The following is a 24697-nucleotide window of genomic DNA, read 5'->3' as shown; positions in this document are numbered from 1 at the left end:
CTCTGTGTGAAAAAAATTGCTCCTCTGGACCCTTTTGTATCTCTCCCCTCTCACCTTAAACCTGTGCCCTCTAGTTGTAGCCTCCCCAACCTTTGGGAAAAGATATTGACTATCTAGCTGATCTATGTCCCTCATTATTTTGTACAGCTGTATAAGATCACCCCTCAGCCTTCACTCCAGAGAAAACAGTCTCAATCTATTCAGCCTCTTATAACTCAAACCATCAAGCCCTGGTAGCATCCTGACAAAAAGTTTTTGCACTCTTTCTAGTTTAATAATATCCTTTGTATAATAGGGTGACCAAAACTGTACATGGTATTCAAAGTATGGCCGCACGAATGTCTTATACGATTTCAACAAAAATCTCAATTTCCGTATTCAGTGTTCTGACCAATGAAACCAAGCACACTTCACCACTCTGTCCACCTGTGACTCCACTTTCAAGGAGCTATGAACCCCTAGATCTCTTTGTTCTGTAACTCTCCCCAACCCCCAACCATGATTTGAGTAAGTCCTGCCCTGGTTCAAACTACTAAAATGCATCATCTCAAATTTATCTAAATTAAACTCCATCTGCCATTAGTCAGCCCACTGGCCCAATTGATCAAGATCCTGTTGCAATTGGAGATAACTTTCTTCACTGTCCACTATGCCACCAATTTTGGTGTCATCTGCAAACTTACTAATCATGCTTCCTATATTCTCATGCAAATCATTGATATAAATGATAAATAACAGTGGACCCAGCACCAATCCCTCAGGTATACCGTTGGTCACAAATCTCCAGTTTGAAAAACAACCACCCTCTGGCATCTGTCATCTGACTTCTTACTGTGTTTACCCCAGTCCAACGCTGGCATCTCTACATTCTGTCAGCAAGCCAATTTTGTACCCAAAACTGCTCAAAACAATTAGCACTATTAGCTACAATATTAGTCTACCTTATGAAAAGTAGAGACCATTTAAAATGGATGATCTTGACAGCTGAGTTAAAAAAAATCTTTCAAATCAACAGTTTCTAAACTTTTTTTATTCAGGCTGCAATGGATTTCTGCATGAACATGAATACTAAAGCTAATCGAAAGAAATTGGTCCGAGCACTCTTCACTGTACCCAGGCAGAGGTTTGTATCTTATTGTTGTAGCTGTTTCTAATAGATTTAAGCAGAGATATCTTTGTGGGGTTTGTGCACTATTGTTGCAACCTTTCACTTGAATTCGGGATGTGGCGACTGTGGCAAGGCCATATTTAATGCCCAATGAGGAGGCAGATGTGAATCCTTCTCTGTACACTGCTGCAGTTCCTGTAATGATAATGTTCCCACGATGGTACTTGGTGGGGAATTCTAGGATATTGCCCAGTAGCAATTAAAAAGTTGTCATTAAATTTATCTATCCAAGTCAGGATGGTGCATGACCTTGGAAGGGAGCTTAGAAGTGGGGGCATTTACACGGTCCTTCTTGGTAGTGGATGTTTGTGTACTCTATTAAAAGATGTATATGGCTATTAAAGTGCACTTTAAATTTTCTACTTTTGTTCACAATTATGGATATAATAATTACCATGTGATTATTGGAACGTGGTATCTTTCGGAATAGCCATTAAATCAAGGTGGATGTGAAAGATCCAATGGCATTCCTTAAATAGCAGCAATGTGCAGGGGTACAGGGAATAGCATTCCTTCTGCATCATAACACTTCTGTGATTTCAAGGAACAGCAAGGGAATTATCCCTGGTGATAAAGGAAATATACTGTGGATGTTGGAACCTGAAACAAAAACAGAAAATGCTTGAACATCTCACCAGGTCTGATAGTATTGGTGGGGAGAGAATAGAACCAACGATTTGAGTCTGGACGAAGCTTTGTCAGACAAAACGGTCATCCTGACTTGAAATGTTGGCTCTATTCTCTCCCCACAGGTGCTGTCAGACTGGCTGAGGTTTTCCAGCATTTTCTTTTTTGTTTCAGTTATCCCTGGTGTCCTGGCAGTACATATTTCCTATCAACATCGTTAAAAAACACGATCTGGTCGTTATCACATGCTATTTGCAGACTCTTGATGTGTTCAATTTAATTGCTGTTTTTCCTGCAGTAGAGCAAATATTACATTCTTTTTTAAAGAAGTACTTGTGATTGTGAAGTCCTTTGGAATGTTCTCAAGTTGTGAAAGATGCTATATAAATGCAACACTTTCATTATTATAGTAACCGAGTAATGGTACTTGATACCACTGTCGGCTCCTTGTACATTATTAATAGATGAAAAATTGAAACCTCTGTGACTCTTCTCCCACCAATTTGGAAACTTAGAAAGCTCCCAGTGACTTTATTTCAAGGGATGCAGTCCTGCTTTGAAGAGATGTCTGGTTGACACGCTATAAATTATGCTGCCGAAATGGGCGAGTTTCTTCTTGGGCTAGTTAATTTGGTACAATTAAAATGGAGTCTGAGCGTGAAAACAGTTTTTGGCAAGAAGAGATGATTTTAAAACTAAGCCATAACTTACCTGCTGTGAAATGGCCATGATCTTTTCTATAATCATCTTTGCATTGACCTTTAGTTTGTTCTAAAAAGTTGTTTGTTATATAATTTACTATCTATCTATGTATTTGTAGCTTGCAACCAGTCTTGAAATGTGTCTGAAATTATTTGTTGTAATCCAATGCGTTTTGCAATAGAGGGCATTGGAGGATATATTTTGGAATGTATCTTTCTGTCTACATACTGTACTGTTATGCAGTCATTCATCAAAATTTGTGTGTAGAACCATAGAATACCTTTGTCAGTTTTTAAAGTTTAAAAATTTATTTAATAGAGTCACAATTACACTTGCAGTAACACTACAATGAAGTCACTGTGAAAATCCCCTAGTCACCACTCTGGCCTCCTTCGCAGTATGCATTCAGGGAGAGAGGAACAAGCTAGGATTTGGTTTGATTTGATTTATTACTGTCACGTATTATTATACAATGAAAAGTACTGTTTCTTGCATGCTATACAGACAAAGCATACCATTCATAGAGAAGGAAAGGAGAGAGTGCAGGAGGTAGTGTTCTAGTCATAGCTAAGATGTAGAGAAAGAGCAACTTAATGTGAGGTAGGTCCATTCAAAAGTCTGGCAGCAGGGAATAAGCTGTTCGTGAGTCAGTTGGTACATGATTTCAGAGTTTTGTATCTTTTTCCCGACAGGAGGAGGTGGCAGAGAGAATATCCAGGGTGCACGAGCTGATTATGTTGGCTGCTTTTCTGAGGCAGCAGGAAGTGTAGACAGTGTCAGTGGATGGGAGGCTGGCTTGCGTGATGGATTGGGCTTCGTTCACGACCTTTTGTAGTCTTGGAGCCTTGGACAGAGCAGGAGCCATACCAAGCTGCAATACAACCAGAAAGAATGTTTTCTATGGTGGATCTGTAGAAGTTGTTGAGAGTTGTGGCGGACATGCCAGGTTTCCTTAGTTCAACATGAGTGAACATATTTGGAAATGTGGTCAGGCTTAAGGTCGAAATGGAATGAAAAAATCGTCAAAATATCAGTCTGGCATAGAACTGATCTTAAAGAGATTGATTAGCCTGCTGAGTTGAAGTGGAAAGTGCAATTAACTTTTAGGATTGTGGATCAACAGTGGAATGTTTGATGGAGATTGGAAAGATGAAGACTAAAAAGAACAATTTTGAAAAGAGATTTGTGGCTCACATTGCTGTGGGTGAATAGAGGTTAGGAAACAAAAACTGAAAGAAGGATACATATCAAGTCTATAGTTATTCCAGACTTCAAAATAAAAGAGAATATGGGAAAAATAAGGAAATGGGTAAAGGAGAGAGTATGATGGAGTTTCAAAATATATTAAAAATAACATTGAGGTAATCTACAGATGTACTGACGAAAAGAGAATAGTTACGTGTGAAGTAGGTCCAGTGAGATTGTAGGGTTGTGTGTTTATGGATGAGTCAAAATTGACAGGGATGCTTAATAACACTTGGAATAAGAACTGCAGAGGGGAAAGCTATTGGAGGGAATCTTACCAAAAAATGGCAGACTGTTGTATCTGGCAAGAAAACTTTCATGTTTCTGTGCACATTCCACTGTACTGTGCCAAAAATAATCAAAGGGTGCCCCAATTAGAACTGCAATAAGCCTGCTCCGCACCCCCATTCTGAGCCCCTGCAACCGTCGGCCCCTTCCCTTCAAGCGGTCGTGGTCCACCCCCCTCTTCTTCACCTACAGCGGCCATTGCCGGCATCTCTTTTTGGTCGGACTGTTACCTGTCCATAACCACAACTGTGTGAATCCCACCCCTTCCCCATGAGGTTCCCGCTGGGGCCTATCCCTTGGCACAGGTTGGCATGGGTGTGGTTTTTGATTTGATTTTTAAAATTTTGATTTATTATTGTCACATGCATTAACATACAGTGAAAAGTATTGTTTCATGCGCGCTATACAGACAACACATACCATTCATAGGGAAGGAAACGAGAGAGTGAAAAATGTAGTGTTACAGTCACAGCTAGGATGTAGAGAAAGATCAACTTCATGCAAGGTAGGTCCATTCAAAAGTCTGACAGCAGCAGGGAAGAAGCTGTTCTTGAGTTGGCTGGTACGTGACCTCAGACTTTTTCCTGACAGAAGAAGGTAGAAGAAAGCATGTCTGGGGTGCATAGGGTCCTTAATTATGCTGGCTGCTTTGCCGCTGCAGTGGGAAGTGTAGACAGAGTCAATGGATAGGAGGCTGGTTTGCATGATGGATTTGGACTACATTCATGACCTTTTGTGGTTCCTTGCGGTCTTGGGCAGAGCAGGAGCCATACCAAGCTGTGATATGATCAGAAAGGATGCTTTCTATGGTGTATCTATAAAAGTTGGTGAGAATTGTAGCTGACGTGCCAAATTTCCTTAGTCTTCTGAGAAAGTGAAGGCGTTGATGGGCTTTCTTAATTATAGTGTTGGCATGGAGACAGGTTGTTGGGAATCTGGACACCTAAAAGTTGAAGCTCTCGACCCTTTCTACTTTGTCCCATTGATGTAGACAGAGGCGTGTTCTCCTTTAAACTTCCTGAAGTTGGTGCACAGATAAGTGGGGGCTGGGTGGGGGATAGTTGGATTGTGATCGGGGGTTGAGTGGGGCAGGGTGGGGGGACTCCGGGATGCTGGTGCGGGTGGTCAGTACAATAGTTATCCAGGAATTAGAACTGGTTTTAATCCTTCAGATTTATCCTAGGTGACTTACTCTATTAAGATATTCAGACCATCCAAAGTCTCTGACTTTAAATCAGAATTTTAGAGGTTTCCAAGAGCCGGGATATTGGAAGTTATAACTTCCTGGACAGGACTTGCGTGGAGGGTTCCTCTGGCACACCATTCAAGGAATTCCAGGGAAGGAAGATTTGGGCCATAGTCTTTATTTATAGTGGTATTGTGGTAGATTATTCTACAATATCTATAATGAAATAATTGTTACATGTTCAATACCAGGTGTTGGGTGTGTCGATAAATTAAGTTTGTTGGTTTTGAAACTCAACAAGGTGAGGGTTATTGTAGCATTGGTTCCTAATTAGAAAAGCTTAGTTATTAACCAGCCAAATGTGTGAAACCCTTATTTAGTTTATCTTTTGCGAATTGACTGTTTTTACATAAATAGGCTGATTTTCTTGAGTATGTTCTACTATTAAGCGATTTGCTGATTAATATTTTCAGGACATAGATAAGGACTTGGACGGTACAAGGTCAGATCATTTATAAATTTGCCTGGTTGGTTCTGTTTAGCATCTGGGATTGAAGTATCCTTAAAATGTCTCGGCCATCTGACTAGTTTGGTAACTTAAATTTGGAGTTGTCTGATTGTGAGAGTTGGTCAGAAGATCCTGTTAACAGTAAAGGTTAATTTGTGGTGCCAAAGTGGCTGTGAAAACTGCCAAACTTGTGTTCATGACTGTCAAACTCAGCTCATTAGCAAAAGTAATGCTTTATGAGCACAGAAGAAAAACAAATTAAAAATTACAGAACTAACCTGTGGAGCTTAGTTGTGGTTAACAGAACTCAAAGCAGTGCTTTTGTACTATGACCACCACTTGCACAATCTTATTTTGTCCCAACAAACTGCCTACATTCAATGCTAATCAGTTGCCATTACCATAGGAATTCAGTTACGAAGGCTGGTTAATTTGGACATTTCAGGAAGCCTGTTTGGAGTAAACTTATTCTGTCTGTGCCCACCCACCCACTGCCATTCACCCTGAAGTATTTGAATCATCCCATTATTAAACATTAATTTATAAAAGATTCAAAAACTCTGGTGATTCAGGAACGTGGAAATTGACCGCAGCAGTTGCTGAATGACATTTACAATCATGGTGGCACAGCAGTTAGCGCTGCTGCCTCACAGCGCCAGGGACCCAGATTCAATTCCCGGCCTGGGATCGCTGTCTGTGCAGAGTCTGCAATTTCTCCCGTGTCTGTGTGGGTTTCGTCTGGGTGTGCTGGTTTCCTCTCAACATCCAAAGATGTGTGATTAGGTGGATTGGCCTTGTTAAATTGCCTCTTAGTGTCAGGGATATTAGCAGGGTAAATATGTGGGGTTACAGGGATAGGGCCTGGGAATGATCGTTGCCGATGCAGGCTGGATAGGCCAAATGGCCTCCTGCACTGTAGAGATTCTATGATTAAGCTTGGCAATATTCTTTTGCAATGCCAGTAAGCACTGGCAATAAGTAAAGTCTATTTATTAGTCACAAGTAGGCTTACAATAACACTGCAGTGAAATTCCCCCAGTCCCCACAGTCTGGCGCCTGTCCAGGTCAATGCACCTAACCAGCCCTTCTTTCAGAATATGAGAAGAAACCGGAGCACCTGGAGAAAACTCATGCAGATACGGGGAGAACGTGCAAACTCCACACGGACAGTGACCCAAGCCGGGAATCGACCTCAGGTCCCTGGCGCTGTTAAACAGCAGTGCTAATTACTTTGCTGCCATGCTGCCCCAGTATTGTGGTATTGATTAATCAAAAGTGCCAGTTAATGAGGGGTTACGTTACTCTGGACACATGCTGAGGTGCTGCTCTGTCTTGGAGGAGAGAGGAGCAGCAGCAACTGGACAATTCAGGGCTGCCGCACAGCAGGACATTTCAATAAAACCACCACAACTGAGGACCAAGTTGACACCACAACATTTTAGACTGGTTGTGCTCTGGATGGTATTTCTTTGCAGAGGCACAATAACTGAAAATTTAATGATTTCAGTGTAAAGCCTAATTGCAATTCCTGCAGATTCAGAATCTGCTGCTATTTTTGGAGAGCTGGTGAGGGACAGTGGGCCAAATGGTGGCCTCCTGCACTGTAACAAATCTGTAATTATTAGTATTTTTTGTTTTAAAGAATGCATTATCTGAACATTGAAGGTGACTAGCTTTCTAAAAAAAAATTGCATTGTCAGAAATTCCAGTCACCAGAGAATTGTGCTTGATTCAGTGGCAGAAAACACAAGTTTTACCGTATTGCAGTAAAGCCTTATTAAAAACGGTAACACTGGCAGTTAGTTAGACCTGGGAGCAAAACAAATACTACACCAGGCATCACATAGTGGACAAATCATGTTCACATCAACACTCCTGCTATTAGCTTTAAGACTGCTATTGACGTTTGAAAGCTCCATATCTATAGGCATTCTGTTCATCTACGATAAAAATAAGCTGGTTATGGAATAAACCTGTAAGCATACTTATCAAACGTTCTGTTTATTTTGCAAACTATGTTATTGTGAATAAACTAATTGCATATACATGCCAGGAACAACATTCCTGGATGGGTCATTGTCAGTTATTTGCAAGACGAAGATGAAAGGTATAATGGAGAAAAACTGGGTCAAATTGAGCTTTTAGGATACTTTGCTAGAGTAGATATTTTGTGAATTGTATCTAGCTGTACTTACTTTTCAACCTAAATCATCATCAAGTATTTCATCCTCCATTGTTGACATTCACCACCTTTTGAAATCACCTCAAAAAGAATTTTTATTTATATTAAAGTGACAAATCAGAGTTAACTGTTTTGAGATGGAGCTTGAACTGATATTCTCGGCGAGTGAATTTTTTTACTGCCTTGTTTGGTAAATCAGCATAGTTAATGAAACGTGCTTACGGTCAATGCATTAATAGAATGATCGAGCAAATCTGGGTTCATTCCAGATATAATAGTGCTCTAAAACAATGTGATTTGCTTATGTTGCATTTTTAATATAATGACTGAAGCATAAGAATCATATTTTATTGAAGAAATCTGTATTTAATATTATTACAGAACAACCTGCACCTGATACTTAATGCGAGTTAATTATTTATTTAAAACCTTTCCCCTTCAGGTTGGACCTCCTTCCATTTTATGCCCGTCTGGTTGGCACTTTATATCCATGCATGACTGACGTGGCAGAGGACCTCTGTGCCATGTTAAAAGGAGACTTCCGATTCCATGTATGTTTTAATTCCTTTTTCAGAAGACAGAACTGAGGGTTTTTTTCTAAATTTTTGGTGCAAGACAACATTTATTTCAAATAGATTTTCCTGTTGCAAGTTCAAGCACATTTGTAGTAATAGAATACAGCATGTAATGAACTGTAGCATAATGTACTGAATTTCTTTGATGGTATAAATGCAACATTGCATGTGTTTGAAGACATTTTATGCTTTTTTTTAAATAAACATTCAAGTTGCTTGGGTGATAGTATCCATAAGTAATTTAAATGCATGTTTCCTTGTATGCTTCAGGTCAGGAAGAAAGACCAGATCAATATTGAAACTAAAAACAAAACCGTACGGTTCATTGGGGAATTAACAAAGTTTAAAATGTTCTTGAAGAATGATTCGCTTCATTGTCTAAAGGTCAGTCTGCAATATCTTTTATCCGTATATATTTAACCTTGAGACTTGAGACCTACGCGTGTTGTTTAATTGAACTGAAATCCTGTCAGGGCACACCATCTTGTTCATGTCATGATGCCAAGTACAGTCTGTCATCTTAAGGTTACTTTGTCCTTGGGCTGACATGGATAGTAAGGGCAAAATTTGTGGCGTTCCTGAGGAAGGATCAAATTGTGCAAGCTGTAAAGAAATGTAGTGAGAATGATAAAGAAGTTTGATGCAGCACCAAAGTTAGTCTTGCAGTTGATAGTGAGGAGAATTGCTGTAGTTTATGTTACAAACCCATCTGATGTTATTGTTGGACAGTCAGGTCCCAAAATGGACCCTGGCCCAGTAGACTAACTGATTTTCTGTTTGGCAATATGAATGAACGGTCACAGGACTGCTGATCAAAGCTATTGTTGGCCTATTGGTTTATATGAACTGTCTGTTTACTGAGACCATTAGAATGTATACTGTATTTTGTAACTTGTATTATACTTACAAATAAGTAAGTATAATAAAGTGGGTCACTTGTAAGTGGATCACCCAAGCTATATCTTCACATTTGTACACGGATTTGTAAATACAATACAAGTTACAAACTTTGGTGTACATTCAAATGGCCCCAGTAAATAAACAGTTCATGTAAATCAATAGGCCAACAATAGCCAGAGAAACTTCAATCTGAAGTCGAGTGACAGATGCCACCGAAAGCAACTTCTGTGGATTTCTTATTAAATCCCGCCAGATGCTTGTCAAACTTTGAGCCAAATGGTCTCACTGAAACTCTGATTTACACACAAATGTTTTCAAACTCTGCTTTCAAATCTTCTCCCAAACAATGCTTTCTCTCAGATGCTTTCACCAAAGATCCACTTCCAAGAATTCAGTCTCTTCTTTCAGTATTCATACGCAGTCGATTGCCATCTGCACCTAAGTTTCCACACAATCTGTCAGATATCCAGCCAGGCCAACAGAGCACTATTGCTTCATAGGCTATACTAAGATGTCTCCAAACTTCTGATTTACCTTGGATATCTGGCTTCTCACCACGTTTACTTTAAATCTGGTTCTTATAGGTGTCTCTTTAACTCGGAGCACTTTCTCTGCCTTTTACTTTAATTTCACCAAACAGGACCTTGTTCACCTTTACTGTTCTTTGTTCCTTTCACTTAAGCCTTCCTGGGACATTTTTGCTCCAAACTCCCTGGTTTTCTGGGACTTCCTTTTGTTCTTTAGGAAATCACTCAGCAGTTGCCTTGTCTTGTGTCCAGTTTCTCTGGTACTAGCTCACAAAAATTTAGAAGTTCTTCCTGTCCCAGGATGGCCCCGATTGCTAAGCAACAGCCTAGTTTTTCTTTGAATCCTGTTTGCTTTCATGTTGTAAACTCCGATTACCATTCATGCATCTGAACCAAACCAAAATCTTTAACCCTTTCAAATACAAAAACACAAAATTAAACTTACTTAAAACAATATCTTATTTCTAATAGCTGCAGATACAGGTATAGGTTATTTTAAAAATACCTCTGTTTCCTGACAACTGCAAGACATCAGTGGACTGATCAGGTGGTGGACAGAAAAATGGCAAATGAAATCAAATTCAACCAAGGGAAGTGTGAGTTGATGTATTTGGGGAGGCCAACAAGGCAAGGGATTACACAACAAATGGGAGGATACCGAGACAAGTCTAGAAAGAGGAGAGGCAAAATCTAAAATGAATCTGGAAAAGCAAAGAGTGGGCATGAAAGAATATTGGCAAGTAAAATTAAGGAGAAACCAAAGATGTTTTATCAAGACATTAAGAATAAGACTAAGGGAAGATTAGAGCCATAAAAGACCAAAAATGTAACTTACTGTGGACCTGAGGATGTGGGTATGGTTCTTCTTGAATATTTTGTGCTGTCTTCACAAAATATGGAGACAATGCAGGCATTGTAGTTTAAGGGGAAGGACAGTATGAAATATTCGATTTGATAAACAGTGAGAGGGAGTAATAGGGGGTTAGCATCCTTGAAAATGGATAAATCACCAGCGTTGGATGAAATGTACCCCAGGCTGTTAAAAGAAGCCAGGGAGGAAATTCTGGAGGGTCTGACCAATTATTTTCCAGCTCTCGGTAGATGCTGGAGGATTTGAGATCAACTAACGTTACACCTCTGTTTGAAAAGGGAGCAAGGCACCAACTGAATAATTACAGGCCACTCAGTCTGACCTCGGTAGTGGGCAAATTATTGGAATCTATTCTGGAGGACAGGATAAAATGTTGCTTAAGGCATGGATTAATTAAGGGGAGTCAGCATGGATTTGCTGAGGAAAAGTCATGGCTGACTAATTTGATTGACATTTTTCAGGAAGTAACAAGGATGATTAATGAGAGTCATGTAATTGATGCGGTCTACATGGATTTAGCATTACTTTTGTCAAGGTCCTAAATGGCTGACTGATCTTAAAAAAAAAAGGGGGAATGTAGCAAGCTGGATACAGAAACAGAAAATACTGGAGAAACTCGGCAGGTTTGACCACATCTGTAGATAGAGAATAACAAAAACAACCCAGCACGGGAAACAGGCCCTTCGGCCCAACGAGCCCGCGCCGCCATTTCAACAAAGCATTTTTCCAACACCTACCCTGCCCCTGCCCCTAATGTAGCCAGATTCAGGGGAGAATAGTGTAGGGCCAGTCAGCCTAAGAGCACATCTTTGGGGTGTGGGAGGAAACTGGAGCACCCAGAGGAAACCCATGCAACCACAGGGAGAATGCGCAAACTCCCACAGACACAGGCCCAAATCCATGTATCTGCACAGCTAGCAGTGATAGTCACTGAGCTGTTGTGGTGCCCGTCTGCTGGTCCAGGATTAAGCACACACAACGACACGAAGTACTAGGCCACTCTCAAAACCTCCAAGAGCAGCCCACGCACGACCCACCGTGTGCATGCCCCTCATTTGACAACAAGGTGGACCGACACCTGTGAATTAAAAGAGACAAAACATTAACATGTAATATTACATTTCCAGTGTCGTCCCGAGGCTCTGACCCTTTTTTAATACCGTCTTCTATTACCCTCCATCCCTGTTTCGCTCATGTGTCTATCTAAGTAAACCTTAAACAAGTCCAACGTGCCTGCCTCCACCACCTTACTTGGTAGTGTGTTCCATACCCCCACAACCCTCTGCGTGAAAAACCTTCCTCTAGTATCCAAATTATACTTCTCCCCCCTCACCCTTAAATCGTGACCTCTCGTAATAGTTGTCCCCAATCTAGGGAAAAGCCTGCCACTGTTGACTCTATCTATTCCCTTCATTATTTTATACACCTCTATCAGATCCCCCCCTTAATCTCTGTCTTTTTAAGGAGAAGAGCCCCAGTTTTTCCAATCTTTGAATAGAGCCAATGTTTCGAGTCAGGATGACAGGAGCTGGCATGAAACGAACAATAATTGTTGATGGATGTTTTTGTGACTAGAAAGCTGTTTCCAGTGGGATTCTGCATGGCTTATGTTTTTTTGGAAATATTACCAGTTTGGGTGTAAATGTTGGGGGAGCTATCAAGAAGTTTGCAGCATGGTTGAACGTGATCAAGTTTTGTGTAGACTGTGCGAAAATATCAGTGGACTGGTCTGGTGGACAGAAAAATGGCAAATGGAATTCAGTCAGAGAAGTGTGAGGCGATGCATTTGGGAAGGGCAAACAAGGCAAAGGGTTGCACAATAAATGTGAGCAAATTGAGAGGTGTAGAGGAAGTGAGAGATCTCGGAGTGAATGTCCACAGATCTATGAAAGTAACAGGACAAGTTCATAATGTGGTTAAGAAGACATATGCCCTTTCATTTGTTAGCAGGGGCACAGAAGATAAGAACAGGGGGATTATACTGGAATTATGTAAAACATTGTTCAGCCACAACTTGTGTACTTCGTGCAGTTCTGGTCATCTCATTACAGAAAGGATGTAATTGCATTGGAAAGACTACAGAGGAGATTACAAGAGCTGTGCTGGGACTGGAAAACTACTGCTATGAGGAAAGATTGTTTAGCTGGGGTTGTTCTCCTTGGAACAAAAAAAACCGAGGGGAGATTTCATTGAGATGTACAAAATTATGAGATTTCTTAGGATGGATGGGAAGGGCCTATTCAGCTTAACTAAGAGGTCAGTGACAAGGGCCATAGGTTTAAAGTGATTGGTAGAAAGATTAGCAGGGAGATGAGGAAAATATTTTTCACCCTGAGGGTTGTTGGCGTCTGGAACTGAAAAGGATAGTCGAGGCAAAAAACCCACAACTCATTGAAAAGGTATCTGGATATGTACCTAACATGCTGCAATCTGCAGGGCTACAGACCAAATGCTGGAATGTGTGTTTAGACTGGGTAGCTTGTATTTCATCCAGAACAGACATGATGAGCCAATTGGCCTCTCTCCGTGCTGCAAAGCTTCGATGATTGTAAATTAGCTGCTTTTATATTGCTTTGGCCAAAGATCTTAAAATAAAAGAACATGGATTGTGGTTGATCCAGACTCCACATTTGACCCAGTCCCTTAATCCTTGGTTAACAAAAATCTATCAAACTCCGATTTAAAATGAATTAATTTAAAATTAGTTGCTATTTGAGGAAGATTATTTTGTGTGAAGAAGTTTCCTAATGCCACTCCTGAAAGGTTTGGCTCTAATTTTTGGACCATGTCCTCTACCTTAATCTGTGGAAATAGTTTCTGTCCATCGACCCAATCTATCCCCTCAACATCTTAAACTTCAATTAAATTATTCCCTAATCTACTAAATTCAGGGGATACGGCCCTATTTTGTGCATTCTCGTTTGGCACTTTAATCCTTGGTGTTCAAGTTTCATTCTGGTAAAGCTATGTCATATTCCCCTAAGATCAATAAATTCTTCCTAAGATGTACCTAGGGCTGCTCACAGTACTCCAAATATGGAGTACAATTGGATATAAAGGGATGTGAGCCAACGCGGGCAATTGAGACTTGCTTAATAGTAAAAACTGGGTGGCGTGGACAAGTTGGACCAAAGGACCTGTTTCCACACTGTAAACCTCTCTGATTCTATTATCTAACGATTATTGCATAACTGTAGCATGACTTCTACTGCCGTGTATTCTAGTCATCTGGATATAAAAGTTAGGATTGTCTTTCATTAGCCCTTTTTGATTATTTTCTGTGCTTGTTTATGACCTTATCTGCTATCTTTAATTTATTTTCAAAACAGTCCCTCAAACTTGTGAGGCATAACTTACTCATTACAAATCCATGCCACCACATCTGATCAGCTGAAAGCCTCCATAGTGTCCATTCAATCTATCTGTGATGATAAACACTAGTAATTCCCTGATAATGGATGTTAGGCTAACTTTTCTGTAACCCCCCAATTCCGCAGTTGTTTTATAGACTCTATAGTTGTTTTATATACACTCACTTCATGAGTGCAACAGTTTCAGAATAAAAATCAAAGACTGTTACTTGATGGGGAAATGATACCTATTTTTGTTTTCTGCTGTGAACAGATGCTTCTGGCTGACTTCTCCCATCACCATATTGAAATGGCCTGCACACTCCTAGAGACAACTGGCCGCTTTCTCTTCCGATCACCTGAATCCCATTTGAGGACGAGTGTTCTTTTGGTAAGATTGGTACAAACAGAATGCACAAATCAGAAAAGTAATTGTTTAAAATGCTTCTGCTTACTCTCTCACCTTTTATGCAAAAAACCTCTGTCCTTTTAGGTCCAGCTCTGAACAATTTTGGTTCTGTGATTAGGCAATCTACAGCTATGGCACTTTTTTCACTGGTTGTATTGTTTATGTTGAATGGCTATGTGGGGTGTGTTTTTTATACTTTCTAGATTCTAAATCAAATAATTATTGTTAAATGTTTCAAATAACTTAAGTTTAGGAAAGTGGCTTGAGGTAAGATGTGCTGGGTGACTTAAAATCTAAAGTGTGTCCCTTGTGGTGTTGGCCATACTGATTGGAAATTCCAAAATACAAATTGAAGTAAGCAGTCTGGGAATCTCAGACAAGTTCTCAAGATATTAATGTTGACTGCCAACATGTGGTTGTTTCTGAAATAAAATGTTAAATTCTGCTTTCTTAGATACAGTGTTAGCACTGCTGCCTCACAGCACCCGGGACCCGGGTTTACCTCCCATTTTGGATCGTTGTCTGTATGGAGTTTGCACGTTCTCCGGGTGCTCCGTTTCCTCCCACAGTCCGAAAGACTGTGCTGGTTGGGTGCATTGGCCATGCTAAATTCTCCCTCGGTGTACCCGAATAAGAACATAAGAAATAGGAGCAGGAGTAGGCCATCTAGCCCTTCGAGCCTGCCCCGCCATTCAATAAGATCATGGCTGATCTGTCGTGGCTCAGTTCCACTTTCCCGCCCTCTCCCCATAACCCTTAATCCCCTCTCTTATCAAAAACCCATCAACCCGCGTCTTAAAAATATTTAGCGAGGCAGCCTCCACCACTTCAACGGGCAGAGAATTCCAGAGATTCACCACCCTTTGAGTGAAGAAGTTCCTCCTCAACTCCGTTCTAAACCGCCTCCCCTTTATCTTGAGGCTGTGCCCCCTAGTCCTACTGTCTTTTTTGAGCGGGAAGAGTCTCTCCACCTCTATCCTATCCATCCCATTCATCATCTTATACATCTCAATGAGATCTCCCCTCATTCTTCTAAACTCTAACGAGTACAAGGCTAGTTTATTCAGCCTCTCCTCATAGCTCAACCCCCTCAACTCTGGTATCAGCCTAGTAAACCTCCTCTGCACTCCCTCCAAGGCCAAAATATCTTTGCGCAGGTGCAGCGCCCAAAACTGCACACAGTACTCCAGCTGCGGCCTCACCAATGCCCTATACAGCTGCAGCAAGACCTCCCTACTTTTATATTCAATCCCCCTCGCTATGAAGGCCAGCATCCCATTCGCCTTCCTGACCACCTGCTGCACCTGCAAGCTGGGTTTTTGCGACTCATGCACAAGGACCCCGAGGTCCCTCTGCCGGAATGTGGCAACTAGGGGATTTTCACAGTAATTTCATTGCAGTGTTAATGTAAGCCCACTTGTAACAATAATAAATAAACTTTAAATTTAAAAACTTCTTGTTTATGGCTGACCATAATAGAACAATGGCAGTGCAAAGCTAATTTCAGGGTAGGCTTTAGTTTTAGTAGAAGGGTTGTTAATGTGTCTTATGTCTGATTATCTTTGATTATATAGCCGACTGTTTTACACATCGGTACATTTTTCAACTTGAGACCAAAAAAATTTGAATTCATTCTCCTAATTCCTGTATCCAGCGTTACCACGGCTACATGCAGAGAAATGATGGCCGGAATTTCTTGGCCATTCGTGCCCCGCTACAAGGGAGGATGGAGAATTTGGCGCTCAGCCAAATCTCAGTTCACTGCAGTGGGGGGGACCAGAGAATCCCACTGGTATGAATAGCTGGAAAGTTTTGGCCCAAAGATGTGCCTTGTTCTTAACATTTGAAAAGTGAATTTTCAACTTCTTGCTCCATTCATCTTCATGGTGGCTTGTTCTGTGTTGTAAATTTGTTCTCACTAGAACCTGGTTTCAGCAATTTCTCAAACGTGGCACTAATATAGTTATAAGACTTTTTTCTAAATTGATTTCTGCTCAAAATCCAAAGGTGGAACGTTAGCCCCAGTATGAATCTCCAGCCTATGTTATTGCTCAAAGACTGTTGCAATTAACCAAGTCTTTAAGTAACTTTTTATTCTTTAATATTATAAATGTTGACCACATTTGAAGGACTCCGTATTGAATACAAAAGCACGTATGTAATGATGGAACTGTATAAATACTGATTAGGATACAGCTGGAGTTTTGTGTACAGCCCAGGTCATCACATCATAGAAAGGACTGGAGCAAATGCAGAGGAGGTTTACAAGAATGTTGCCAAGGCTTGTAAATTGCAGCTATGAGGAGAGATTGGACAGACTAGGGTTGTTTTTCTTAGAACAGGAGAGGCTAAGGGGTGATCTAATTGAGGTGTACAAAATGATGAGGAGCCTGGACAGGGTAGACAGCAAAGACTTATTTCCCTAGCTGAGAAGTCAATTATCAGGAGCCATGAATTTAAGATGATTGGCAAGAGGATGAGAGAAAACACGAGGAAAAATCGTTTCACCCTGAGGGTGGTAGCAGTTTCCAATCACTGCCAAAGTTGGTGGCTGAGCCTGAAATGCTCAACTCTTTTAAAAACCACCTGGATCTGCATTTGAAGTTCTGTAACCTGCAAAACTGCAGATCAGGTGCTAGAAAATGGGATTAAAATGAGTGCCTAGATTATTTTTACTACTATTTTTGGCTGGCGCAGCCACAATGGGGTGAATGGCCTCTTTCTGCACTGTAACTTTTCTATGTTTGTGTGTTTTGGCCTCCATATTTAAGGAAGGATACACTTGCATTGGAGACACACAACAAAGGTTCACTAGATTGAACCCAAAGATGAGAGGATTATCTCATGAGGAAACCCTGAGAATATTAAGCCTACATTCTCTGGAGTTTGAAAGGATGAGAAGTGATCTCTTTTTCAGTACAAGATTCTCAGGGGTCTTGACAGGATAGAGATTGTGAAGTTGTTACTGTCTGCTGGGGAATTTTGAATACCATGTACATTCGCAGGACTAGGGGTCAATCATTTAAGACCAAGAGGAGGAGGAATTCTTTCACTATAAATGTTTGTGAATCTTTGGAATTCTCTACCCTGAGGGTTGTTGATGCTTTATCGTTGACTATATTTAGGACTAGCATGAACAAATCTTTGGTGTCTCAGAATCAAGAGGTATCGAAAGCTGTAGCTCAAGATCAGCCATGTTTGTACTGAAGGGCTGAACAGGCTGAGAAGGCCATATGGCCTTTCCTCCTTCTATTTCCTTGTGAATATGATTTTCTGCTAATCCCAATAATGCTGACCACTTTCAATGTCTTCTTCCAGGAGCAAATGATGCGTAAGAAGCAGGCAATGCACTTAGATGCTCGTTATGTAACAATGGTAGAAAACGCATACTATTACTGTAACCCACCACCTGTTGAGAAAACAGTGAGGAAGAAGCGCCCACCTCTTCAGGAATATATCCGCAAGCTTCTCTACAAGGACTTGTCCAAGGTCACAACTGAAAAGGTAACTGCTAGTTAATTAAATGAACTATTCACTCTATTAAATATCTTCTTTTGGGGAAAGCATATTTACAAAATCTACACACCGGGCTCCAAGAAAGATAGTTATGCTTGTTGAAGGCCAATTCTTTCAGCCCCAGGGCATTGCTGCAGGAGTTCTTTGGGAAAGCCTAGTTATCTTCAGCTGTTTCATCTTTCTTCCATCATGAGATCAGAACTGGGGATGTTCACTGATGATCCACCACGTTCAATTCTGTTTGCAATTCATCAGATAATGAAGTAGTCTGTGCTACATGCAGTGAGGCTTGTACTGACAACTGACCAGTTACATTTGTGCCAGACAATAACCATCTTCAACAAGAGAGAATCTGAGCACCTTACCTTGGCGCTACCATCATCAAATCCCCTGCCATCAACATCCTGGGAGTCAACATTGACTAGAAACTCAACTGTGCTTGCCACGTAACTGTTGTAGCCAGAGGGGCGGGTCAGTGGCTGAGAATTCAATGCAAGTGGTTCCCCAAAGCCTGCCCGCCACTCACAACACAAGTCACATGTATGATGGAGCACAAGTGACCTGGGTTGAATTCTTAGCTTGGGTCAGTGTTTGTGTGGATTTGCACATTCTCCCTATAACTCTGTGGGTTTACTCCGGGTGTTCTGGTTTCCTCCCACAGTCCAAAAGATGTGCTGGCTAGGTGCTGAATGCTAAATTCTCCCTCAGTGTTTCCAAACGCTGTGTCGGAGTGTAGTGACTAGGAGATTTTCACAGTAACTTCATTGCAGTGTTAATGTAAGACTACTTGAGACACTAGTAGATAAATTTTGATATCTCCACTTGCCTGGAAGAGTGCAGCTCTAACAACATTCAAGAAACACAACACCAGCCATGACAACCTGTTTGTTCAGTACCCTATCCACCACCCTAAACATTAATTTGCTCCACCGTTGGTGCATCATGACTTCAGTGTCTACCAACTACAATTGCATTGCAGCAACTTGCCAAAGCTACTTTTGATTGCACCTCCCTATCACCTAGAAAAGCAATAGCAGCTGACACAAGGAAGCACCACCACCTTCACATTGCCCTCAAAATCATACCATCCTGACTTGGGCACATGCCCCCATTCTTTCAATGTTGCTGAATCAGAATCCCAGAACCCCTTACTAAATAGCACTGGAAGAACCTTCACTGTAACCCTGATGTGTTTCAATCAGGTGATTGCCACATTTTCAAAGGAAACAAATACTGGCCTTAATTGGATCCTGAGAATAAACACTTTAAAAGATAAAGTCATATTCAGCATTGATTCTATCAACATGCCTGTTATTACATTTAGTTTTTTTTTGCTGGACTCTGCTGTTCCGATGAGCAAGCTCCAGTACTTCACTCTCAATAAACCTGAGCTCATCCAAAACATGCTGCATGTGTCCTAATATGCAGCAATCTCTCATGCTTAGCAGCCCTGTGTTTGTTAAACTATATTGGTTTATGTTTTACCAACAGCTTGATTTCAAAATTTTCATCTTCATGCTGAAGTCTCTTCTGAACCTCCTGTATGAGTTCTCTGAGCTCAGCACTGTGAATGTTGTATGTTCTATGAAGCTAGCTAACCAAACAGTAGTCACCCTGATAATATGGAATCAGATCCCCTGTTGAATCTGCTAATTAAAAGCACTTTGCTTTACCCGCTTGCTTTTACACAACTGAACAATGACACCTTCGAGGGATATGGGCCAAATGCGGGCAGTTGGGACTAGCTTAGCACTTAAAGGGCGCATGGACAAGTTGGGCTGAAGGGCCTTGTTTTGTGCTGTAAACTCTATGACTCTGTGACCTTATTTAAGCTAGTTTGCTGTCGACAAACACACAGGCTAACTCTCAAAATACTCACATTTGTTATGATAACCACGAGTAGTACAGAGTTAAAATCTGCCTAAGAATGGCTTTTCTCAGTTTAGTTCTCCCCCTCCTTTCCTCCAGCTCCTCTTCCCCCCACCCCAATCTTCGCATGTAGTTTTCTCTTTTGAAAGGAATGATGTACCCCCACTTCCCCGGTGGACATCTCCCATTTGTTCATTCTTCACTTTAAACAGACAGTGAATGTCAACAGACTATTAAAGGCTGAGTCTGATTGTGATCCTAAATGAAGTTTACATGTTCATCTTAATCTTTTCTTTCTGATCTGACTTATGTGTTTGTTCCAGGCTGAGCAAGTGCGACTGCCAGTTTGTCAAGCTTGGCGAGATTTTTTTGTTTAGACTGAAGTCTTTGCACGCACTGTGGTTTTTAAATAGGATGACCTAGTTAATGATAAGGATTGGACCTTCCCATCCCTGACCTAGGGCTGCTGAAGCCAGTTGCAGTACTTCTGTCGCTACTGTAACTGAGGTGGCTTATTTCCATACATATTGGGCATTGAACCTTGCTGATCTGTGTGACAAATCCTAGGCTAGGCAATGCATTTACAAATTGAATCCAGAGGAGAGCATTAAAGAACTGTATTCATCAAAGGGTAAACATTTGCCAGCCAAATGCCAGAAATATTTCAAATATTTTTCACAACATAATGATTGCTCCAGATTTTACACTTTATTAAATAGAATGGCAAAGACAAGAGGCCATTAATTTAATGCTGGCTGCTTCTGAACTGCAGCTGATGTTTACAATTTCTCAACAAATAGCAACTAAATCCTGATCACCCTGAAGCTGTGAGACAGATTCAAAACAGTCTCTCTCTTTATATAAAAATGGACAGTAATTCAATGCTGGGTGTTTCAAACTTGGAGCCTCACCAAAAATAATTGATTATTTGAAGTTCAGTTACATTATAGTCATTAACTTTTATCACCTTAAAGGACAGCAGCCAAATGTTCTTAGCGTCAGAAATATACACTGTGCAGAACCTGATTTAATACTCCTGTTCTTATCTGACCTACTGAGACAAATGCCAGGTGCAACTCAATTGGTATATATGGATCGAATGTGCAATACTTGTACTCTAGACATCATCTTTTGTCAAAATGAGAACGTAATATTTTAACTTGAAAAAGAAGCAAATGTAATATGTGAAAAGCTTCCACGCAGTATGGTTCTAAAGTGCACCACCTGGAAGTGTGGTGGAGGCAGGTTCAGTCGAGGCATTCAAGAGGGCATTAGATAATTATTTAAATGGAAGTAATGTGCAGGGGTATTCAGATAAGGCAAGTGAATGGCAATAAGTCATGATGCTCATTTGCTGAGCTGGTTCAGACATGATGGGTCAAATGACCTCTTGCACTATAAAAATGCTGAGATTCTGTGAATTGGAATTGTTAATATTCAACAGAGTGGAAAGGATTGTGAAAGCAGATTCAGGATTAGCTTTCTGAAAGGAATTGGCTATTTACTTAAAATTGAAGTGTTTGCAGCACTCTGGGGAAAGGGCAGGAGAATGTGACAAATTGGTATTTTTTTCAGAGAGCTGACACAGACACAGTGGGCTAAATGGTCTTAATATGGTATGCTTCTAACCTGCAGCCTGAAATTTAGAGGCATTTTGCATTGTGCAACTTTTCCTAACCAATCAGCAATTAAATCACGATCTAAACCTCTGTTTTGATACCAAAATGTGCCTGTTTGACTTTATCACACAGTTGTTCCCTGCATGTTTGGCACAAACATTCTGTGGTGATCTATTGTGTACTGTTTTCAAACTTTAAAAAACATGCCTGGCTGAGAATTACAGCATATTAATGCCATGTGTCACTGAAGAGTGATATGTAGTTTTGACTATTTATGTTCACACGGCGCATTCCTTCTGAATCTCTGTTATAGCAGGACGTGCAGTGGTGTTTCAAAACTATTTGCATTCCTTGGTGACAGAGGGAAGAAACCATGAGAGTTGAGTTATTTCCTTTCTCAAACAACTCCTTGGAAACATGTAATTGCTATCTTGAGCTGAAGATCTTAGAAACAGGTTGTCGTCCCAATTAGTGTTAGGCAATCTAATGGCACAATGAAATATATTCTAAGAAGAGGGCAAAAAGCAAGAGTAAGTTGAGTAGGTTCAGTACGTTCAATGTTTCCATTTGGTCTATCAATAACACAGGACCAGGAAAGAGCAGTTTAAAATCTGCAAATTAACAGTGAATCTTCTTTGTATATCAGTTGCCATCATTGAAGTTGAAGTGTGGAATAGAAGCAGATTGTACATTTATAAAATTCCTAACAAAACCTCCATGTTGTGTAGGTGTTGAGACAGATGAGAAAATTGGCGTGGCATGATCCAGAGGTGAAGGAATATGTTATTAACTGCATGATCAACATCTGGAATGTCAAGTACAACAGTATTCACTGTGTTGCTAATCTATTGGCGGGATTAGTGCCATACCAAGAAGATGTGGGAATACACGTTGTAGATGGAGTGCTGGAAGACATCCGCCTGGGAATGGAGGTGATGAAATTTTACCTCAATGTGAAACAGTGTAAAGAAATTGAAGCAAATCCCCTTTCCAAAATTGATGTTTGTAGAAAGTGCTGGAATCTGCATTTGCTAAGAAACATATGGTTTATCACAATTAAATTAAATCATTTGTAATGACACAAAATGAACTTTAAGTGGTGAAAATGGTAATATTCTTTATTTTCTTCTTAAATGTGCTGATTAATACTGGGGTATGGTCATACAGATATCAGTATCCCCCTCATACTGTGAGCAAGCAGCCGTTCTTTATATTGAGTCTAATCAATAAGATCATGACTGATTTGATGCTGACCTCAACTCCACTTCCTGCCCTGACTCCCCGATAGTTCCAAAATCTGTCTACCTCAGTCTTGAATATATTCAATGACTCACCATGTACAGCTCCCTGGGGTGGAGAATTCCAAAGATTCCCATTAAAGCTAACGTTTCAGTTGCTTTCCTAATTTCTTGCTGTACCTCTTGTGTTTACCTTGTATTAATCATGTACGAGGATGCCAAGCTCCCTCTTATTATAGCATTCTGTGCTCTCCATTGAAATAATATTTTGCTTTTCGGTTTGTCCTACAAAAATGGATCACCCCATAGTTTCCCACATTATAAGCTAGCTGGCAAATTTTTGCCTGTTCAACTTGACCTATTTATATGCCTTCACAGACTCTGGGTGGAATTTTCCCATCCTGCCTGCCACGTGAATTGCAGCTGGGGAATGGGGGACACGTACACACACGATGCCATTGACCTCGGGTAGGATATTCCGGTTTTGGGGCAAACGCAGCTGAAAAATCCCACCCTCCGTGTTCTGAGAACTAGATTTGTCACCACTCTGTATTCTCAGCAAATTTGGCTGCAACACATTTGGTGCCTTCATCAAAGTCATTACTATAGATTGTAAATAGCTGAAACCCCAACACTGATCCCTTGGCACCCCACTAGTTACAGTTTACCAACTTGAAAATTGACTTATTTGTCCTGACTCTCTGTTTTCTGTTAATTAGCCAATCCTCTATCCACACTAATATATTCTTCTTAACACCATGAGCTCTTAGCTTGCAAATAACCTTTTTGTGACAATTCATCACCTTGTCCTTTGAAAGCCCGAGTGCACTATATCTCCTTTATCCACCTTGCTTGTTGTATCCTCAAAGAACTCTAATAGGAGTTTTCTACTTTATAACCCCGGTGGCACTCAGCAGTTAGCATTGTCTGGTGCACTGATTGAGATCAGGTAACTCAGCACAAATAGGAGACCAAATCACAGTTCAAAATGTCTGCTTAATGCTTGCAGCCATTGATGCTTTTACCCATGGATTTTGCAAATGTACACTTGTAATGATAAGCTGCCTTTGCTTTTCAGGTCAATCAGCCTAAATTCAATCAGCGGCGCATCAGCAGTGTTAAGTTCCTTGGAGAATTGTACAATTATAGAATGGTGGAATCTGCGGTCATCTTCCGAATTTTGTATTCGTTTATTACATTTGGTATAAGCGCTGATGGCAGTGCAACACCTCTGGATCCACCAGAACATTTATTTCGTATTCGACTGGTTTGCACACTGCTGGACACCTGTGGGCAGTACTTTGACAGAGGCTCCAGCAAACGAAAATTGGATTGTTTCCTTGTGTATTTTCAGGTAATTTCTGAAAATTATTTAAAGCAGCCCTTTAACAAGCTTTACTTAAAACTAGCAATAGATTACGTACATCTGGATGTATAATAATGTTTGAGTTAGTATTGCTGTCAAATTCCCATGTATTAAGATCAGTGAATTACATTGATTTGCTGTAGGAATAGTACCATAAAAACTCAAAGCTTGTTACAAAAATAACAACTAAATGGTATACAATTTCCCTCAACCGTCAGCGAAACCATGGGGAATTCAACAATATATTTTGAATGTCTGGGCAACGCAAGTCGGAATGAGGACAAGAAACAAGTGGTTATTCCAAAAACTCCAGTTGTGCGACTAGCAGACTTTTTTATGTTGGTTACCTAGTAAGTGTTAGGTTGAAACTTAAACAGTTAAAAGGGAAGTTAACTATATGTATTATAAAAGCTGTTTTTTGTATTCCTCCATACAGTGTTAAGAGTGTAATTATAAAATCCTTACTGGGCCGGGAGTAACTTGAGTTAATTTTATTCTCAGATTTCTAATCACCTATAGTTTTAAACTTTCTTGTGGAGAGTATTTGCTTC

General features: G+C 40.5%; 1 protein-coding gene across 10 annotated transcripts in view; it reads left to right on the top strand.

Annotated features, from left to right (window-relative positions):
* The window catches only part of upf2 (UPF2 regulator of nonsense mediated mRNA decay), a 166580-nt gene that overhangs the window by 44077 nt on the left and 97806 nt on the right, over nucleotides 1-24697 (top strand). For all 10 annotated transcript variants that reach the window (XM_080207740.1, XM_080207742.1, XM_080207738.1 and 7 more), the window contains 7 exons: nucleotides 1038-1123; nucleotides 8349-8457; nucleotides 8752-8865; nucleotides 14404-14520; nucleotides 17857-18042; nucleotides 22271-22474; nucleotides 23859-24134. In XM_080207740.1, the coding sequence (XP_080063866.1) occupies nucleotides 1038-1123; nucleotides 8349-8457; nucleotides 8752-8865; nucleotides 14404-14520; nucleotides 17857-18042; nucleotides 22271-22474; nucleotides 23859-24134 (1092 nt within the window). The remainder of the gene's footprint in view (nucleotides 1-1037; nucleotides 1124-8348; nucleotides 8458-8751; nucleotides 8866-14403; nucleotides 14521-17856; nucleotides 18043-22270; nucleotides 22475-23858; nucleotides 24135-24697) is intronic.

The sequence above is a fragment of the Carcharhinus amblyrhynchos genome, chromosome 19 (assembly GCF_965287045.1).
Source record: "Carcharhinus amblyrhynchos chromosome 19, sCarAmb.v2.hapA, whole genome shotgun sequence".
NCBI lineage: Eukaryota > Metazoa > Chordata > Chondrichthyes > Carcharhiniformes > Carcharhinidae > Carcharhinus > Carcharhinus amblyrhynchos.
This window is presented reverse-complemented; position numbering and strand designations above follow the sequence as displayed.